Source organism: Poecilia reticulata, linkage group LG19 (assembly GCF_000633615.1).
Source record: "Poecilia reticulata strain Guanapo linkage group LG19, Guppy_female_1.0+MT, whole genome shotgun sequence".
Classification (NCBI taxonomy): domain Eukaryota; kingdom Metazoa; phylum Chordata; class Actinopteri; order Cyprinodontiformes; family Poeciliidae; genus Poecilia; species Poecilia reticulata.
In genome coordinates, this window is record NC_024349.1 from 20,862,568 (window position 1) to 20,884,213 (window position 21,646).

Genomic DNA, 21,646 nt, shown 5'->3' on the forward strand with positions numbered 1-21,646 from the left:
GGAGCTGGAAGCAGCGCGCTGCGTCGGTGCACGTCGTCGTCCAGGTGTGTGTGGGGGGCCGCCGCCGCAGCGCGCCGGTCTGCATCAGCAGAGCCAAGGAGGATCACTTTTAGGAGGGTCATGCCTCGCCGCGCGGCTCCGCTGCAGCGGCATCAGGTGTCATCTACTTTAGCTGATTGGTTTTTATTGTGAAAGTTACTGTTAAGCAGGCGTTGACTACTAAAGCTGTGGCCTCGTTCAGTTCTCAAACTCATCCAGTTGTCCGTCTCTTTAGTTTATTCATGTTCAGCTCTGGAAAAAGTTAAGAGCCCACTACATCGAACCCTATTGAAAATCTCATGGTTATTCCACCAAATATTGATTTCTGATAAAAAACATTAATATTGTTGTTCCTAAATGAACATTAACTTGTTTTCTTTGCATTATTGAGGTCTGAAAGCACTGCATCTTTATCATTAATTTGACCATTACTCATATTCTGCAAATAAATACTAACTTTTTGCTTGGAATTTCAGAGACATGTTATCAGTAGGCCATAGAGTAAAAGAACAATGTTCATTTTACTCAAAACATAAACCTATAAAGAGTCAAATCAGATAAATGATCATTTTAAGTGGTCTCTTAATTTTTTCCAGAGCTGTATATGTATATACTGTATATATGCAGTGAATTTCCACTTTCACAGTAATTGCATTGATTGATGACAAAACTAAGATTCTATTTATGATATTGTGATAACTTGAGTGAAAATGTGGTGTGTTTTTCTCAGCATAGTCTTTAAAGTGAGGTTCTGCGGGTGCTGAACCAGAGTTTGTGCATGCGTCTAGGTTCAAAACTAGAAGCAATAGATCTGCTCGTAAATTAGCAAGAGGCGTATCGGCGCTCGTGCATTTCACCCTACATTTAAATAAGTAATTATGAACGCATTTGGGGTAGGGCATTTAGAGGGCGCGCAATTCACCACCACATACAGGAGGAGGTGAACTGAAAGGTTTGAGGAATGCTGTATTAATGCTGTATTACTTATACCATGGGAAAGTAAAATACTTTGCTCGATTTCTCTGATCATTTCTACATCCACTGTTTCTGCAGCTGAAGAAAGAACTTGTGGTTTGAAACCATCGTGGGTAGGGCTGCTCCTGCAATACAGCAAATAGAAGTAAAAGATTTGCAAAACTTTGCAGAGTGCTGACTGGGACATTAATGGTAAGCACAAGGACATAATTACATATTTGTACAGTGGACTTTCAGCTTAGGGACCACATTAACTAACTATTTATTACACCAAATATACCTTATTGTGCAATAATACACACAGTGGAAACTGTCTTGTTAATACCAAGGAAGCTAAAACTCACGGCCTTCCTTAACAGTGCAGCAAGAGAAACGACCAATCAGCACTAAAGAAGAATTGGCTGGTTTGTAAATGTCAGCCAATTGCACGTAAAGTGTTGCAGACAGGTATTTCAGCTTCACCAGTTGAATTTTCCTTGGAATAATTTAGATAAATTTTTCAAAATCACTAAGAAAAATCCTCAAATAGAAAGATTTCCACAAATAATTTCTATTTAAAGACTCAGATCTTTAACCCTGGTGGTTCAGGAACCGTTTGAGTCGGCATGTCTAAGTTACCTTTTGATAGCAGTCATGATGACTTAATAAAGTTTTTTTTTAAGAATCATTTCTGTTTAGCATCTTTGGAAACTTGACTATTGAAAGGTATGTAATTTGGAAACACCTCGGGGCAGACGCTAAGGTCTCCTCATCCGCTTGCAGATTCCATCGTGGGTCAAAAATCGTTTGCGTGAAACATTTTGTAGCAGTCGAGCTGAAGTTTGGAAGCTTAATTTGTGTGCCGTGTCTTCTCTCCCCTGCCGTCCTACCGCATAATTCTCTAAAATGAGTATGTGGACAGAAGATGAGATATGATTCTTGGAATTAAAACAGCATTTTGTACTTTGATCATCCAGCAGTGTGTGAAGCGATGAAATAAGAGGCTCCTCTTTATCGAATCCTTGCTCTCTCTCTCTCTCTCTCTCTTAATCTTCCCCTTGCTTGCTCACCCTGCTCTATCTGAGCTTAGGGGATTGCTGGATGAGATGGAGAGTTAATGAAGAAAGCCTTTTTCTCTCCCCTGCTAGAAGACTGGTAAACTGCAGCAACTTTGTACTCCTCTTTTGTTAATCACGTCACGATCGGCTTTCTTGCTTTATAGTCTCAACCCCTGAACCAGTTGAGCATGAAAAATTTCACGCAGTTACTTTTAAATATAGAGGGAGCAAACCCCAACCAGCCGCACAAGCTGCTTTAAGCGGGTCTTCTAAAGCGGGCTGAGAGGCTTCATTCCTCTTCCGACAAACAACAAATTTAATCTTTCCCTACGCGCCTTTGTGTTTCATATCGTGTGCACATCATTCTTATGTTTGTTCGCACATGGCCTCGTCTCCATGAAGTGAAGCGAGGTACGACGCTGTCAAAAAAAAAAAGGAAAAAAAAAGCTGTTTAAGATGCTATCGCCGATGTGGGCTGGAGCTGGAGCTGGCAGCGTGGGTTATGCAAGCAGGGTTCTGAGGGGCTGATAGCAATTCCAACACGCCCAGCAGGGGAGCAGCTGTGAGTTTGTCAGCGTGTGTCCCCGGCGTTAAGTGTGTGTGTGCAACATAAATTACACCTTCAGTCTACTGCACAATAACGGTGCTCGACGTTTTGTCACAATTACAGAGCAGTTTGGGTCTCTGACATGTTAATTTGTTAATATGCTAATGGTTAGCAGTTAGCAGTGCCTGAAAAAAACCCCTGTCTGTACTGGTAGATATCTAGATTGCCTATACTGACTTTATGAGAAATTTTTTTGGTCAAAGTGAAAACCTATTAAAAGTCAAAAGTCATCCTAAGTGAACAAACTGGTTCACCAGCATCAAACTCATTAACACAACATACTGACAGTAATATTATTACGCCTGCCTCACACAGCAAGATTTTAAAATTGTGCACTGATTGTCAAAACCTGAGAGACCACAAAAAAAAAGACTTAAGGTTTTGAAGTGTGTGGCGTCGAGCAACACAGCACACACGGACAACATTCAGAGAAATCTCACAAAACCTCTCGAGACCAAACGTGAGTTCAGTGTAAACAAACATGGCTGACCAGGAAGAAGCAAAGGCTGTATTTAACAGAGAAAAAAAAAAACAAAGACCTCTCTGATGTCCGCTGGACATTCTGGGTATTGTGCATACAGGAAATGCAAAGCTAACTTAGATGAGTCTCCAAGTGAGAGTTGTAATGCAGCAGCAGCTGCTTGAAAGTGAAATTAGAAAGTCATTTACGAAAAAACTAAATGTTTGCCAACACATGCTCCTCTCTTAAAACACGTTAGTGTTGTTTCTGTAAATCTGTGGCACATGGTCACACATTTTTTACAACTTGGTTAAAAGTCTAGCCACTGTTTCCTGTCAGTGCACTCTAACATACTACACATCAGTGGCATGAGGTTGTGAAAATAAAGCTGAAATGACTAAACCAGACATTAAGAGCCCGACAATAATACACCACTGGGCTCCTTCATCTCTTTCTGCTGAGGAACAAAGCTGTAAAACAGTGAACCCAGAGTCCTAACAGCTCTTTTCCATGCTACGTTGAAAGCTTGGAGTTATCACATTACGATGATCCATTTGCAGCGATGAATTAATGAACATTTGGTTTGAATGTGGTTTCGGCTCCCAGGCTGCACCCGCATCATTAGCAAGTGAGTTTTTTTTATTTTTTATTTTAATGAGATTTATGAGAGCTACATGCACTACATTGTGTGTTAATATGAAACGCAAGACTATGTGAAGTCTCGCAGTCATAAAAAAACATTTAGCTTTATTGCAACATACATCACAGTCTGGCAGCAGCCCCTGGAGTCAGTATTACCATCATGTAAGCCGTTATGTCACTGAAATACTCATTATTATCAATGAAACTCAAACATTGACACTAGATCTAGAGATTTAGCAAAAGACGCTCACTTTTATGTGTAATTTCTGCTTTCTGTACTTATTAAGATTATCAGTGGAAGCAAAAAGTGAAGTTGTGAAACCATTCGTAGTTCTGAACTCGGCTCTTGAAGACTCACCTTTGGTTTATCGATTTTTGTCATGATACATTTTGCTGGACGATAAATAGTCCCAGAAATTATCGCAATGAACGATAATATCGTTGTTTTGATATATTGGTAATGGCATAACAATGCAGGTACACCCTCTCAAATATCAATATACTTTAAGTTCTAATGAACATTTATCAACATTGGAACTGGAAGACGTTTTAAATGTCCAAAATAAATAAACAAAACAGCAAGTCAAATGAATTATGAAGTCTCTGTAAACAAAATTGTCCTTCAAAACTGGGCTGGTTGAGACTAAGGTACCAGACTGAGTGCCTTTGTCGTCTAGTTTTTGGTAGGAAGAGAGGTAGGAAAAAGAGAAAGACGATAAATCACTCTGATTGATTTAGTTTATTGCGACAGTCCCAGCCTCTTATATAAGCAAGCCAGCGCCACATCGCTGATTCCAGTGAAATAATTTTGCTGATATGCCAAGGTCTGCTGCGGAAAATCCAAGAAGAAAAAATCTTGGGTTGAAAAGCCGAGCAAATACTGGAAAAAGCTGCGGGCGGGAATGCTGGCAGGTTGATTGGCCTTGGGAAGGGATTCTCTTCTTCTCAGTTTATTATTTTTTTTAATGCTTGCAGTTGTGTTATTTAAAATGGTGCATTATCTGAAATTCTAAAATTTCCTCCCTTCTTTCATTGTCAGAACTGCTCTCGCTGAATAAGTGGAGGTATGAGAATGGCACTTGAAAACACAGTGTCATTCCAGTGAGGAAGTACGAGCGCGCCCCGCTGAGCTGCCAGGTCCTCTTTTATTTGTAACCGCCGTTAAGGTTTTGTTTTTTATGAAACGTGTTGTCCCTGGACTGACAGTTGCTTTTGAAGCCTCCGACATACTTCTCCCCTTGCAAAAAAAAAAAAAAACACTAAACATTGAGAAGACTGCTTGACATTAGATGGTGACACCATGAATCGAAACTATCGTTTGCTTATGTTCTGAGGGGAAGTTTTGAATCTTTTGCACTYGTCAACCTTACGTGTTTCTGACTAAACACGTAAGGTTTAGTCAGAAACACTTCAAAAAGAAAAAAAAAACCTAAGAAGTATAACATTAAGTCAGCAAAGCTTGGGCTTGAGAATTTATGATTTTTATTCCTACCCCCCCCCCCCAAAAAAAAAAAAAAAAAAAAAAAAAAACAATAAGACTGGGAGATCCCTGTTTGATGGTTCACAAAATTTGAAGTTTTTTTTTTGTTTTTGCTCCTCCAGCTGGTTCAGAGAGAATCCGCTGAAATACCACAAATAAATTTCAAGGGACGCATTCTGCGTCTGTTTAAAGTTGATGATTTACGGCAGCCTTGTTTCTCACTGTAAAAAATGTTGGGAGTTTGCCGGGTTCACCGGGTTCCTTCGCCGTAGTCACATAGCACGAGGCTTAAGCTGCACACCGAGCCAAGGACAGGAGAGTCTCTTCTATGCAGAAAACACTCCCAGAGATAAAGCACTCTCCTTTGAATATGTCAGCTATTAATATCTTCACTACTTTTATAGTTTTTCTAATTGACTAGAAATAAGAATGTCCCTGCTACACACTGGGATTTACTGGCCGATACCAAGTTGCAGTTTTCCCTGAAGTCTTAACCTTTGTGTATGTAAAATGTGTTATAATTTCATAATTAAATACTATAAAAGAAAACTGTGCTGTAGGTTCCTGGTTTGCTGTAAGACTTTTGAATCCAACAAATAATAAAATCAAGGGGATCCCCACTTAGACTTCAAAACAAGTATCCTTAATCCTTTTTTTTAAACTAAAATAAAAATAATTTCTCAGAGCTGGATGTATTTGATGCATATTTAAACCATAAAATGAGTAAATTTTCACTTTTGACATATTTAATCAAGAGAAACAACAGTATAAATGTTTGTTTAAAACACGGTGTGTGACTCTTAAGTAGATCAGAAGAGCAGGAAGGTTGAGAGTGTTCATCTACTWAGACGGTTCTTAAAACGATGCTTAGGAACTAGAGTGGACTTAGATCTGTTTGGATTTCTGGACTAATACAGTGATTTGTGTTGTTGACCTGTGCAAACATTTATAGCAACAGTCATGCGATGTTTTTGAGCTGTCCAGGTTATTTCTGTTTTCTAAATATGTCTACATGTCAGAGTGACTTTTATTAAAGGGGCAGTGTTATGTCAAGTCAACTTTTTGGAGCTTTACATCTTGTCATAATGTTATTCACTCATCAAAAGCATACAAGGAGGGTTGCCCTGACATTTTGAGAAATCCTTTCATCTCCATGGCAACCACTGAGCTGTCCAAAACGCCTGGTTGGGCTTAGCCCCGCCTTTAAGGTGCAGCTCGTCCTCACAGAGCAGCCCTCCACCATGATTCTCCTATTCTACTCCTTCAGGCTAGTCATCAGGAATTAGCAAACCGCCTTGTGGAACTGTGGTTCAGCTCAGCTCATAGGAGCTACTTCTCAGGTAAAGACGTTAAACGGTTAATTATGGAGGATTGATGTTGTGATGACTTCCTGAAGGCGGAGTTTCAGAAAGAGCAGGCATTTTTTAGAGAGACAGAGGTTCAATTTCAAAGTGTTAAATCAGGAAGTAAAGTTTCTTTTTTTTTTTTGACAACATCTGAAGGTAACACAGGTACTTGATAATGCTGTAAAAATGGCACTAGGTGCATGGAAAACACATAATACTGCCCCTTTAAGGCCCTGTCAATTTGCTGGAATGATAAATAAAAAAAGAAAATAAAAACCTTGTTATTTTCATTTCACAGTGCATCTCCAGCAAGACTTCTCATAGATGTAAACTGTGCTATATTGGTTCATTTAGTTGATAGGTTTAAGGTCAAAACCGGTGTGTTTGTCGTCCTGAGCCACATCTCAGGAACGCATCCTGGTTGCTGTGTGGGAGGCAGTGGCGATGAGACGCTGATGGTAAATCAATAGTGATGGATCAAAGTGCTGCATGGCTGGAGCCCCGTGGTGTTGGGGTGTGTGTGTGTGGAGTGGGGGAGCAGGGGGGAACAGCAGTGACTCCTCGCCTTTCTTCTTCTCATTATCCTCTCCCCACCTCTCCTCTCTTCTCCTCTCGCTCCGTTTCTCTCTTTTCATCTCAAAATCCCGACTCCTCTCTGTCATTCCTCCGCCCCTCCGCCCGCGCCTTAGCAGTAATAGCTGATACCTTGTGTCATGGTGTCAGATGGGATCTGCCAGTAGTTGATGGGAAGATAAAATGCCACAGAATCAATATCAAACCGCTAAAATTGTGCTCATCTCCCCGCTGCCTCCCGCACTCGGCCTGTCCAGAAATCTGCTGCTGTGGCCCCCGGGCCACCCGTTAAAGATTTATAAGGGTTAATTATAATGACATTAAGCTCTTGTGCTGTTTTATTATCTAATGTTGGAATGTTCACACATATCGACCATGTCAACTAGACTGATGTTTTGAATAAAAACCTTTTTTTTTTCTTTTTCTTACTATGCAATTCAACCCACAGTGACTTCTGCTAACTACTAGCTCAGTGTGATTACATTCTGTGGCTGTTGCTCAGTCTGATCAATAACCACTGGGTTCTGTTTTCTAGGGGAAAAACATTGGCCGGTCCGCTCCCAGAGTCACCATGGTAGGGATGGCTGTTTTCTGTTTAAGGGTCAAAGTTGCCTCAAACCACTTCCTGTTGTTTGGATTTGCTCTGTGAGCCTGTTAACGTTCAGCAGCAGCAGAGACAGTGTTTGGAGGCAGCTCATACCTGGAGTGTTAATCATGGTGCAGTGCCCTCCCATTAACCTCTATCTATTTATCTAACCTGTGTATTTGACCTGTAACGTTTAGCTCTCCTGTCTGTGTGATGAACTACATGTGTTACAGTCTGGTTTTTGTATGTGCTGGATTCAGGGGGTGTAACGGTACAGGAGGATTTTTAAGCAGAATTTATTTACTGTCCACAAACTGTTCTGCTTTACGTTCACGGGTTTTGTTCATTTTGTTAGTCTCTCAAGTGAGACTTCAAGATATTATTTGCAGATATTTTTTTTTCCATTTTTTTCCCCCCCGAAAATGCAAAATAGAAACAAAAAAAGTTGCATGTCGGATATTTTATAATACTTTTTTTTTTCTTATAAAGTAGCCAAAGTGCAATGGAAATGATTGATTTGATGTAAAGACTACATAAAAGTGAGAAAAGAGACACCATTTGGTTAGCTAAGCCTGAATTCATTTCAGTTTATATAGCGCCAACATGATGCAATATGTTTCATCTCGCTTTACAAAAACGTAAATTCATTCCTTTCATACACACATTCAATTATTCCTGATTATCGAACAATGAGGTAAAGTTGGGTTTATTTGTCAAATTGGCTAAAAAGTCAAAAAGTGGCGATGAGACCTGCAGCGTTCACTCCGCCTACAAGGGCAGGTAGTGAAAGTACACAACCAATTGCGTTGCGTCTCTGACTTTGCAGCAATCCCTCATACTGAGCAACTTTTGTCCACCATATTTTTTTTTCACACATTTGGCTGATTGACCAGATGAATGCTTTCCCCCTAAATGAATATTGATTCAACTGAAATTAAAACACGGACTGTGTTCAGTCGGTTACAGTAGTTCCATGAAGTACTTGGACATGTGACTGAGGAGTTTTCCAAACAACCAGTTACCGTGTTAAAACTGGTGCTGGAGGATCTTAGCTCACCTAAAAATGCACCTGAAACACACATACAATATTCTTTTAATTTAAGAAAAATGTTAAGAATTTGAGCATGTTTAGAGCTGGTTTTTGCAGATAAATGCTAGTCAACTTTAGCAAACAATCATATTTATTAACTGCTAAGTTTTCCTGAGAACTGATTTTTTTTTCTAACTTTCACAATAATTCTGAGTTTGTTCCTGAGTTAAAAATCTACATTTGATTATACGTTCCAAATCATGAGAAAGTATTGGTGAGAATAAAGTCACATTAGAAGAATGCATTTGCAATATAATAAACTCATAATAATATGAGAATTAAAGTCATATTACAAGAATAAATTCAAAATAATAAAATCATAATTATATGAGGAAAAAAAGCCATATTACAAGAAATTCAAAACATAATAAACTCGTAATAATATGAGAATAAAGTCATATTACGAGAATAAAATTGTAATTGTATGACTTTATTCACTTATTACTTTGTTCTCATACAAGCTTATTTTTGTAATATAATTATTTTATTCTTGTAATTTAATTCTCCTTATTGTGTTAGCGTGGCCCTAATACTCCATCAAACTAAATATAAATCATTTATTTACTGAAAAAAAATCATTTCCTTTGTTCTTATTTCATATGAGGAAAAATGTTAAAACAGACAGTAACTGTGTTTGTAGACAGTAGCTTCAGTGATGTCACTTCCTCCCTTGTCTCTCCCACTAACATGATCTGTAAAGTTGATTAAAAGTGCAGAAACCTGTAGTGGCTGTGAATTACTAACCTGGTACCGTGACACCCTTTCTTGGTTTTGCTCTAAACTCTTGTGTGCTAATGTGGGCCTGCCTTCAACACCGTACAGCTGCCGCCTCTCCTGCTCTGTTTTACACTTACTAACTGAATGAGACACTCCTTGAGCACAGATTGGACGGAAGTTGTTGAAAACATGAAAAAGCCAAAACTATACTGTAAGTAAAGAGACGCTCCTGGTGTTTGTTGCAGCCGGCCCACATCGTGTTTAGTYTCTTTATTGTGCTGTGCCTTAGAACCTGACTGGTCAGCCTCATTTCACTCCTCTGTTCTAATCTGTGCCCTCTGAAATGTACGTTTGTTTTTCTTTTTAAAAACTTGCTTCACTTTCTCTGTGATGTCCTGACGCTGGAGTTGATGTGCTAACCTCTGCCGTGCGTGTGCTCTCTGGCTCTGTCCGTCTCAGTGGAGAGGAGGGCTGGTCTATAAAGGCACGGATAAACGCAGTTTTGATGATGTTACTTCTTTTATCTTAAGAAGACATCAGATAAATCTGTGCTTATCCTTGCTTACGATATACGGACCCTCCTCTTCCTCCTCTGCCTGTTCCTCGCCCTCCACCTCCTCTCAAAAGGAAGTCTGCTTTTCAACAGCCTGCAAGCGGACTTGGTTGGTATCTCCGTCAACTGCTGAGAAGAAAAAAAAGAAACGGCCTTTGTTATACTTATTCATTCGATGTAACTTACCATGCAAATGCTGACTTTGGAAAAACCTGGGTTAATTATGTCTTTTGCTGTGACACAACAACTCCGCTCTCCCAATAGAATGGTTACTATATTGCCTTCACAGGGGTCACAGGAGTTCACCCGTCCRTCGTTTTCCACAACGAGCTGGTCATGGACTCCATCTCAACGTCTTGCACTTGCTTCCCCACCACCGCTGACACTATCCCGGCACATTTGTCAAACGGGAGAGGCGATGACACGTCAAGTAACAACTTGGCCTTTGCTGTCTGGGGGTTTGATTGTGAGTTATAAGATAAAGAGCGATACTTACCAGCGTACTGGATGGAAGCAATCTGGACAGGGGTTGTTCCACACGTTTAGAGCATTAGAGTGATATTGAATTTTTTTTTTTAATCGGAGCTATTCGTTTCAACCAATTCAAAACATTCATTTAGTCATTATCCGATGTGAAATATGGATAACTCAACAAGCACGGCGGTCTTAACAAAGTACAAATGACTATGATGACAAAACTGATTCATAAAGAGGATCGTCTCCGTGTGCATGGAAATGGATGCTCTTATTAAATTAATGGCGATGGCTCATTATAGCTGAGAACACTGATACAGTCGTATCGTTTGTTTTAGGACTTCCTCAAGAGATTTCCCAACTCAGTTCAAGGAATTAAATWATTTTAGTCTTTTTTTGCTTTTTACTGATATGAAACAGACATGTTCTGCAGTATTTAACGCTAACCCTGTTAAATACTACGAGATGAGAGTGCGTAATGGAAACAATGTGCAGAGGACTGACTCTTCTGCTCTGTTGCCGAGGGAAACAATAGAGTAGTGCTACAACGACTGGATAGCAGACCTGAAAAGACACTCTGTGCAATCGTCTCATTAAGCTAAAGTTGTTTTGTAAGTGCATTTCCAGCCCCATCTTTATTCACCTTATGTTAACGCATAAGAAAATTGAAGAATTTAAACTTCCTTAGCAGGTAAACACCAATGCACCGTACATGCAAAACTGGAAATTAGCACAGATATTTTGGGAGAGATATATATTTACTGGGATTTAAGATCAATACCATTTGTGCAGCATATTAGCTTTATAATACAGTCTGGGTGTGGAATGTGAGCTTTTTGTCTCAACGGCATTGGCAGATATGAAGCCATGTACTTTTTTTGTAAATGTTGAAAAATTCCACCAATCCACCACATCTCCCATACGTTGATAATCAAACTATAATGTTCAAACAACTGGTTCGATTCAGGATAATAATGGCAACTTGATCTTGAATTTTGTGTCATGCCTAACTTTCCACWTAATTTGGGTTACAGCTTTATGATAGGGGTGGTCAGATTGTTGAAATTATATCATGAGTCGATCTTTAACATAAAAAACGAAACAAGACAGGGATAGTTTGTTTTTTTCTTTACATTTATAAAGCAGAATATTGTGGATTCCACCCCACTGATCCTAGTATACACGCAGTATTCAAAATAGAAATGCATCAAAAACAAAACAACCATTTAGAAGCACGACACGGCTRACTTAGCGAAACCTTCCTTCCTCACTTTGTTTTACAAAACAATAGCAAAAATACTGTAAAAAACGGTACAGCAACTTAAGATTTCAATATAGTAAACRTATGTGACGTCTGACATTTTTTGACAATTGGGCTAAACTTCAAATAAGCTATTAGTTGTTCGTGAAGCAGATTGTTCAAATAGATTCTCAAATTTCAAAATGCAGACACCAGAACGTATGCTTCTAAAAAGTGTGCTTCCATGACTCTTAATGACACAAAATTATATTGAAAGTTCACTTGGGGATAAAATCTGCAGTTAAATGGGTATGTTTATGTAAATTCAAGCCATTTAAAGGGATCCATTACACCAAATATCAATACAGACAAACTGATAGATGTTTAGGTTAACTAGCTTTTATCTGKGAGTTAATCATTCTGGTCTGTTATTGCACATTAGCATCACTTGTAGATTATATCGCAAAAGAAGTTGAAATTTTCCAGATCTGCTGGACTTAAAGAGTACGTTTGCGTCGACACGTAACTAATGAAATGCAAAGAGGGTTCAAAAAGGTGGTCAAATGATTAAGCCATTAAGCCATTTGAAGGCAGACAGTCAAAATAAAGCAGCCTTTTTGCTGTTGTGCTAATATTATTGCTCACTCATRAAGTCTCTTACTGAAAATATACCCAGAAATAGATATAGACTGAAAACCATAGGATTTCTGACCAAACTTAAATTAAACTTGTCTTAGACCGGTCATAYTTCATGGTCCAGTTTGTGACCCGTTTGCAATGTTTTACCACTGAGAGTGGAACMAGTTCCCCCTTTCAAAAKGGATCCTGGTTCCCTTTCCTTGCATTTTAATGGCATAGGGAGATAAATAAAGCCTCACTATTCCTTTCTCAAGCACATACAATAGCTTCCGCAATTTTGTTTGATATGTCAYTACAGTCCACAGCATTACATCACTTTCACAAAACTGAAATGTCATACACAGTATGCCACACATTTACAAGCAATAAATRGAAACAATGTTGCTTCATCACCTATACAATATGCAAACACTTTGTCTGCACTGATGAAGATTCACACCCTCCAACTCCAACTACTGGCAGCTATATCTATCTTTTATTTTCAGCTCATAATTCCTGAACACTTGGGAACATTTTTATAGCAATGCATTTTTAAATTAACTTAACACAAGATATTCAAAATGGGGTCACATAAAAAAAAAAAAAAGAAAAAAAAGTAGGATTAAGAATTTGACGTAATTGTTTGTCTGTCACATTGTTAAAGAGGAATTCTGAGTCTGACCCACACTCCTTCCCAACAGAGCTTCAGTCCATTGAGGTCTGCAGGTATTTTACTGATGCATGGCTCTCTGAAGGTCCTGCYGGCTCAATGCAATGAAGTTTGAGCACTCGACTTTGACCGAGCGACAGCAGAAAACTTTTAATATGTAACACTCGCAGAGCGTTAGCTGCAGCGTGATGAATTAAAAATGAGGGTGCAAAGAGACTGATGGAGCTACAGTGCAACTGCCAGCGGCATTTTAAAGTCAGGAATCAACGAGTGAGTCTGCAGGAGGCACTGAAATCACAATAAATTCTCTGCCTCCTGCCTTGATGCCTAGGCGGAGCTGTCACTCACTGCCTTCGTGGAGCGCATTCAAGTTTCAGAAACCACACTGATGTGTCAACCAATTAGGCTGGCATACATGTTAATATTTATTCCGTCTTAGCTCTACGTAAATTGTGCTTTGGTTAAAAACAGTGGGTGAAGAGATAGCTTATTACAGCGCCTTGCAAATGTTTTAATAGACTAAACTTCATACAAATAAAAATATGAACATTTTTATGTGTATTTTTAKCCAGCTTCCTTATGCTTTTTAGAACCACCATCCACATGTTTACTAGGTTTGCACATTAATATTGAACGTTTTGCCTATTTGTTTTTGCTCAGCCAGCCTGGATGGAGTGTGTCTGTGAACAGCACATTTCTAATCTGGACTTCTGATTGGGATTTTCTAGAGCACGAATACACAAATATTTCAAACTGTTTACCACCTCAGAAAATACCAACCCTACAGCGCACCACCAATATGACAGGGAAATGCATTTGTAAGACAATAAACTTACATATTCATGTTTGACATAAACATTCAAACTGCATAGATCTGTGCATATAAACCTAGAATATATATTATATTTTCTATTACGCTTTTTTTTTAAAGTGGACACTTACAAAAGACTCAGCAGGAGTCAAACGGAAAGGCTTCCGATATATTTTACTGGGCTGTTGCTGCATATTTAATGTTGTTCACCTTTTCATATGTGGCAACCTTGAAAACTTCAGGTGGACAGATCGATCCACAAGTCAGTATTAGTATCGGATCAATAGTGTGATAAGATTGATATTTTAGTTTCAGATTTTCTCTTGGAAAATTAGATCTCATTTTTTGCAGTTTATGTAGTAAACAATCCACACAATTTTTTTTCCTATTGTTTGTCGTGTGAAGATGTTATTTAAATATTTTGTAGACACCTACAGACTTTATCTAAAGTCTGTCCAAAGTTTTAACAAAAAAAGGAAGTAAGGAAAAACCACAAAAATGATATACCGATACTCGGGTATTGGTATCGGCGATACTGGCCCTGTACTTTACTTGATATCGGATTGAAATCAAAATGTGCAATATCACACACTTCTGTTGAAAACTATGCATCTTGCCTCCATCTCGCATGTGTGCACTACATGTGTTGAAAGGGTAGAAACACCTTTGTAAGGCTCTGTGCGTGTAAGAGGATTCATTCATCAGCAACACAGATCAGAGAAATTAAAGATAGAAGTTAGTGCAGAAACTATATACTCACTGGTTCTTAGTTTTGGCCGAATGAGACAAATACCTTTGGATGAAAGTTAAGCTTTAAGTTCAAATGGTCATTTTTCTTAATTACAAAGCATTACCCACAGTAGCCACTCAGTTAAGCCAAAATTAGCAGAGCAGCAAGTTCTATTAACAAAACTCCGAAGCTTTATCATCAATGCTGCAATTGGGTCAGCGTTAAGCTTCCTGCTCTGCCAGGGAAATCAATGGAGAGGTGGAAGCTACTTCTATCCAGGGGCCTGAAGCTTTGTCCCCACTAATCGAGTGAAGTGGGGCTATTATGGCAGTTAACATTTAGCTATTAAATGTGAACACTCTTTGTCAGTTGTTAAATGTCAGGCCCACGGTGGCTTCCGTTTCCTCCACGTCCTCGGCGGCGAGAGGAAGGCAGGGAGGTGCTACTAACAGCACAGCACGCTGACAACTGAGCCGGCGGGACTCCACTATCTGTATTCATACCTGTCACATGGATTTCCAYACACAAACATAAAGGATGTGTGCGTATGCACTCTGAAGCCCTCGTGGCAGTGCAAGCTCCTTTTTGGGGCTGTCATAGCTCCAGCATGTTGCTTGGCAGGGCTAAAAGAGCAGAATGGCTGCTGGTTTTAGAGAGGGATGCCATGAGGGGAGCGGAGCACAGAGCAGACGATGACTTTCTTATGAATCTGTGGTGGGTGGTGAGGAGGTGAGGGGCTGAGAGAGCGCTSTGAGGGCTTGTGATCACTCGCCCATGTTGATGGTTCTCCACTTTTTATTGCAGCACTCCACCAAATCCTTATGTTTTTTTTCTCTTATCTGCTTTCTGTCTCACTTTATCCAGTGTCCAGTGTATTTCTGTCTCCATAGCCCCTCGCTCTCTCCCCCACTGCTCCTGTCTGCTCTTGTGTGTTGTTGAGTGATATYAAACCTTTAGGCTTTTCATTAGGTTGTGTTTATCTGTCTGTAGTGTATTCTGGTCTGTCTGAGGCCACCATGCTACYTGCAGTTTGAAGATCTTGGAAGAGTTGAAAGCAAAAACTTTAAGGACWAATKTTCCTGATGTTCTGGTGTGGACCAATCCATYATTTGGACTTTGGGTAAAGGTATACMACGCAAACGTTTTTGCCTGAGGTATTAGTTGATTCTTTTAAGGGCGTTGGACCGGACAACTTTTGTTGGCAGGCTAAATAATCACCTTTTCAAATTAGAGTTTTCTCATTTRGTTCTGATCAGGATAGTGCTGCAAGAAGGTTCTAGGTTCAAGTTTAATATGGTGCCTTTCCGAATGACATGTGCATGTTTTCCCMGTGTATATGTTGATTTTCCTCTTAAGATTCATTCACATCAGCCTTGTTTAGTCCGCTTTAATCAAACYCTAGTTCGTTTGCGTGAAAGACCCGGTTTGTTTTGGGGAGGTGTGAATGTGYGATTTAAGTCTGGTCCACCTATAAACCCGGGTCTTGATTGGTTTGAGGTGAACTCTGATGTGGTTCAAATGCATATGTGGATGTAAAGGGACTGGAGACCGCTCCAAAAGCAGGAAGTGGTCTATAATAGTGCAGGGCATTCTGGGTAAATACAACCAAAACAAACAASAGTTTAGCGCTAGTAGGAAAATGATTCATGAGCTTTTACAAAGACGAAAGAGAAATCCTGCAATCGCTAAAATGTTACGCTTTTTGTTTTAATTTTAGAAAGAAGGAAGTTGCGCTCATGTCTTCTTCTGGGGCCACCATAGACAAGGGAGGGGAACAACTTTTTCCATTAGTTTGGACCACATGACCAGGTGAAAATGTAACAAATGTTACAAACAAATGTTGGTCCCCAAACACACCAAGTCTACCAGACCATCAGGTGAGAAAACACCCTGAAAAACATGCATGTCTGGCATAGCAAAGGAAAAACCAATCAGTTTTGTTATGACTCCATCAGCAAAGAGTTTGCAAAATGTGAATGTTTCTCTTTGATCTTCAATACATTATGACAAAAAATCCAAAGTATCTAAACAAACACAAATGGATAAAACGTAAAATTTCTATGATGACATGAAGGTCGTAATCTTGACAGCAGCACGACGGTAATTTAGCTCCTTTAAAATTCCTGCAGTTTGACCTGAAAGCAGGTAGAGTACCACATGCGGGACATAATTAACAGCTCGAGGCAGAGAGCTGTGTGGCAGTCTCTTAATTGTGCTTTTGATGTTGCGCCACCATTGGCCTCATGGCAGCTGTTTAGAAAGTTCTTGGAGAAAKTGTGAGGAGTCCCTGAGCGTGTTCAGAGCCCTGTAYGAACACCAGTAGGCCAGTTTATCCTCTGTAATGCTGATAGGTTGTCCATCAAATTAGATCTCATTGCATGGACATTAGAATGTGATCTTTGTATCCAGGGTAACTTTAAAGAAAATGTTCATCCAGTTTTAATGTCTTGGTTTCCATTGTGTGCTGCAGTACAGTGGAGTTAATTCACCAATGTCTGTGTGATATAAAGTTGACCTTTAATGACGTACCTGAGGCTAGAATACTCCTGTATGAATGTAAACACCCTCATGGGAGGAAAGGATGACCTTTTAAATCATTGTATGGACTTCTTTTGGTTCTGGGTGAGATTATACTACACATATATTTGTTTAAACTTAAAATAAATTAAATAAATAAATAAATAAATAAACAACTTAGACCAACATCTTTTCACTGTCTTGTCACAATGCTATAAGCTCTCTCACCTCCGTTAACACTTATCACACACCAGAGCCCGGTGGAGTAGTTTCCTGTTGTTGCTCTCTACCCAGATCCTGGCTTCTTACTTTTTCCTCCTGTGGGAAGTGGAAGAGTTGAGGATTCTGGCAATTTGCGAGTTTGTTTTCCTGYAAATTGCTTTTACTCGACATAATGAAGTTGACGTTTGGCAATGCACGGTTGCCAAGTCAAACACCCTGATGACCGCGTTTGTCTGCGTGGATAAATGAGTTGCTGTGCCTTAGCAGTCAAAGTCCTGGCAGTGCATCACCTTTCTTTCCTCTCCTTCTCTTTTATAAGCACACAGAGTCTTGTAAAAGTTTTCATTCCTGTTGATCATTTTCCCTTTAGTGACTACATGTCTCTTCCAGCTTCCACATCTAGTCTGTAACTCTACTTGAAAATAGTTGAAACTCTATCAGATGTGGTTGAAAGCATTTACACAGAAGTCTGATTCTCAATTGGATTTAGTGTGGACTTTGACTAGGGCATTCTGCTTTAATGTAAAGTATCTCCAGATGTAATTGTGTTATYATCATCCTGTTGATGTGCAATCTCTCAAAGGTTTTCAAACTGAATGCACAATAATAAACATAATCCATTTAACCTTTAATTCTGGCCAGCTGTCCTATTCTTGCTGCAAATATCACGCAGCATAATGCAGCCACCACCTTGTTTTGCAGCTTTTCTGACACATAAGAATTTTGCATGTGGGCAAYAAGTAATTTTTTCCCCTTACATTAGAAAAAGCAAATGTGGACTTTAGTAGTAATTAGGGAACATTTGAAGGTTTATCKCTTGCAGTTTTGGATTTTATTTCAGGACATCAATGTAACACAAAATCATGTCAACTTTTTCGCATTTTTATTTCTGTAAAGTTTAAAGTTGTACATTTCTTTTCTTTCACTTTTAAGCTGCTATTAATTGTYCTGGCCATTTGGCTCAAGGGGTGTGGACACTTCTTTGCGAGGCACCGCAACATTTCTTCTCATGAAAAACAGGCGGGATTCCCGCCTGGATGCCGTGACATCAAAGAATGCAGAAATCAATGRCAGTCACAGAAATACGGGTGCGAGTGTGTAACTACAATTAGCTCCKCGATTGCTTATCTAACCTTGGCAGGGGGTTTCAAGGTGCTTTCCAGTTGGCTCACACTCCCTTGGCATGCCTCCCCTGAGTGCTTTATACGGATGCGATGCTTGGAAGTGTGATGTGAAACAAAATGCCACACCAAATGTCATATTACTGACTCACTTGCCCGCCATCTGGATGTTATTATGCAAACTCGCCAAGGAGGTATTCTCCAGAGAACCCTTACTGTGTAAGCAAAGGGAAATTTAATGTGATTAATCCTCTTGTGGGGTTGCAGGCGATTGTATCCAGAGGAATGCGTGTGCGACCGGTCTCCGCAGCTCACTGATTGTAGATGCGTTTGAGGCCGATTTAAAACAAAATTTAAAAACACACCGCCGCGTCATCTGCAATCTGGCAGCACAAACAGCCATTTAGCGATTTAGCTCCGGTAATCTGAAGGGGGCATGTCAGTCACAAAGGATTTTGTCATCGTGTTATTAAACGGCACTGCTGGCTTCGGACGTGCTTTAGCAYGACAAGCTAKGGAGGTAAACGCAAGAGCCAATAGACATGAAGGTATGCGGGAGGCCCCCGTGTCTGATCAGGAAACTTTAATCACTAATAGGTTCCTGGGGTTGCCTCAGAGGAACGGCGTGTGTGGAGGTTATTTTCTGACATAAGCTTAAGGAGGCCAGGAAGGTGACGAGGCTGCGGGGTGTCAGGAGCTGATAAGCGGAAGGAGAGTTTTGGTGGGASGCTAACTGTGCTGGAGTTTCTTGAATGAATTTAATTGGTCTCCAGATTATGATGGGATCACTGAACGAAGCCGCCCGGGGTCTTAATGAGCCTCGGCCCTTCTCTGATTCTGCTCGGCTGGTTTGTGAAGCTCAGGCCCGTCTCCTCAGAGCCCCTTGGACCGGGCCTTGGAGTGGAAATAGCCAGAGTGAGATCAGAATTTGAGAAAATTGCCTGGTGTTGGTTCACATTTGCTTTTTTTTAGCTGTGTGTTCAAATGGGCGATGGGGGGCTTTACTGCAGAGTTGCGGCGAAGCGGTGCAGGAAGTTGTATTAAAAGTCCCAACTTCATTCCTGTCAACATTAAACTCACGGCTGCAGAGGAACTGAACATTACATCTGTATTGCCAAACTTCCTCAAATGCAGTTTTGTTTACCTGTTTGCCAGGTACATTTGTGAAACAGGCTGTTTTCCTCCAATTCTCCTGGGTATTAATAATGAGTTGTAGAGAAAATCCTTAGGGCCTAAAAACTGAATCTGAAAGTCACTTTTAATCAATACGTGCTTTTATCTTACTGTTTGATCCCGTCTGTCAGATCAGTTAAAAAAGCTCTTCTTTCATTCTTACTGTGTTTTCAGACCTGGTAGTCCTGGAGATTCTGTTTGATTAGGGACCAAATTTATTACATTTATTACATTTACTCAGTGAAAAAGACTCAGAAAATTTGATATCTTGTTAATGAGGTTTTTTTTTTTAAATATAGTAAAAAGATTTAAGAAGCTCTGTGGTTCATTCTGATTATAAAAGAAAGTGAAACCCTGTCAGAAGATGACAGACAGTGAGAAGAGAACAATATAGTGTATATATATATATTTTATCCAGTTAAACTTTATACATCTGTCTGTCGTCAAAAATCTTGGCTTTGAAGATGTTGGCAGCATCCAAGATGTGTTAGCGTTTGATGAAGATTTGCATTGTCTATGAAATGCATACAGAGGCAACTGTTGTAACAATGCTGAAGCCAGAATGGTTCCTCCGTCAACTTAASATATTATGAAAATGTCAACTCTGATTCTTGTATCAATCATTAAAGATTGCTTAGAGCCATCATATTTTCAGTGCTGGTTTRTGTCTTCTTAAGTTCCAGCTCTTTAAGAGAAATCAGAGTTGGTGCAAGTTGGCATCACARTTCAAAACTTTGCACCATCCGGAGATTAGAAATTCAACACAAAATCCACGAGTTCACCTCAAGGTTAAGTATAAAAACTACATTCACATTAAATAATTCAGATTTAATAAATAAAAAACAGCCCAAGTTTAAAATAACACAATCCTGCTTCATTAGTCCTCAGAGCCCTCTCTCTATACCTTAGGCGTTGGTTTGTGCAGGACGGGTTGCTGCCGTTGATGTTTTTACCATGAAGGTTGTGTCTGTAGCAGCTCGGTGGATCAGAGCACCGCCGCGTCGGCATGTTAAAACTTTATTTAGCGTTTCATTTCACACTCTTACCAGCACTTTTGGATGGGTCAGCCGGATCGCTGCGGAGCGAACCCGACCTCCACTGCATCTGCAAACGCGTGAAACAAAACGGGCTGAGGAGCTGGGATGAAACCAGCATAAATAATAAACGACTCCTTTCTCAGGAGCTCGAGGTTTTCGTCTGCTGCATTCAGTTCACAGTTTACTGTGATGAGAAATTTTCCATTTCARCACAGTAGAAGTGATTCGTTCAGTCCAATTAGCCGGGTCCATTTCAGTCTGAAACAGACAAATGGCCGCCTACATGGGAAGCGCCAGCTGCATCTCAGTCGGCGCTATATTCGCCCCTGTTGTGTGTGTCTTTCGAGCCGTTTGTGTAGATTTTAAAATTGTTTTTAATATTTATGGTTGCCTRAATTCTCATTAGCACAATATCCATAATGTGGCAAAACTCAGAGCAGGTATTCATTTCTGTCTCACTAAGAATTTAACTGTCATGTCCTCATTACGGCTCAGCCTGCTCCTGTTTGGTGCTGATTAGCTCTATTAATTTTTTTTTTCTTCTAGTGCTAGGCAGCTGCTTAAATTAATCAGAGGCTGGTCATTAGGGCTGCCACTGCAAACGCATTTAAGAAAAAGTTACTTCTTTTTCTCTCGTTTTTTTTTKKKKGGATTCCTGGCCACCCCTTTCCTAGATACATTAAAGCATTTCTCTACTTTTTTCAACTTTTTTGTTAATAAAAGGGTGATTCTGATCTTCTTTCTTACATTAATTCATCAAGTCAACTCCAACTTCCTCCACCCATCGTCTCTACCCAGTGGTCCTTGCAGGGCGGCTCGTGCCTGTTTCCAGCAGTCATTGGGCGATTGGCGGGATGCGCCCTGAACTGGTTCCCAGTCCATCACTGAGACACACAGGACAGACAACCATGCACACACACACACACAC

General features: G+C 39.9%; 1 protein-coding gene across 13 annotated transcripts in view; it reads left to right on the forward strand.

Annotated features, from left to right (window-relative positions):
* The window catches only part of LOC103481912 (shisa family member 6), a 94,987-nt gene that overhangs the window by 57,092 nt on the left and 16,249 nt on the right, over positions 1–21,646 (forward strand). For 6 of the 13 annotated variants that reach the window (XM_017310830.1, XM_008437717.2, XM_017310831.1 and 3 more), the window contains exon 5: positions 7,695–7,733. The exons of the other annotated variants lie outside the window; for them this stretch is intronic. In XM_017310830.1, the coding sequence (XP_017166319.1) occupies positions 7,695–7,733 (39 nt within the window). The remainder of the gene's footprint in view (positions 1–7,694; positions 7,734–21,646) is intronic. 13 annotated transcript variants of the gene reach the window in all.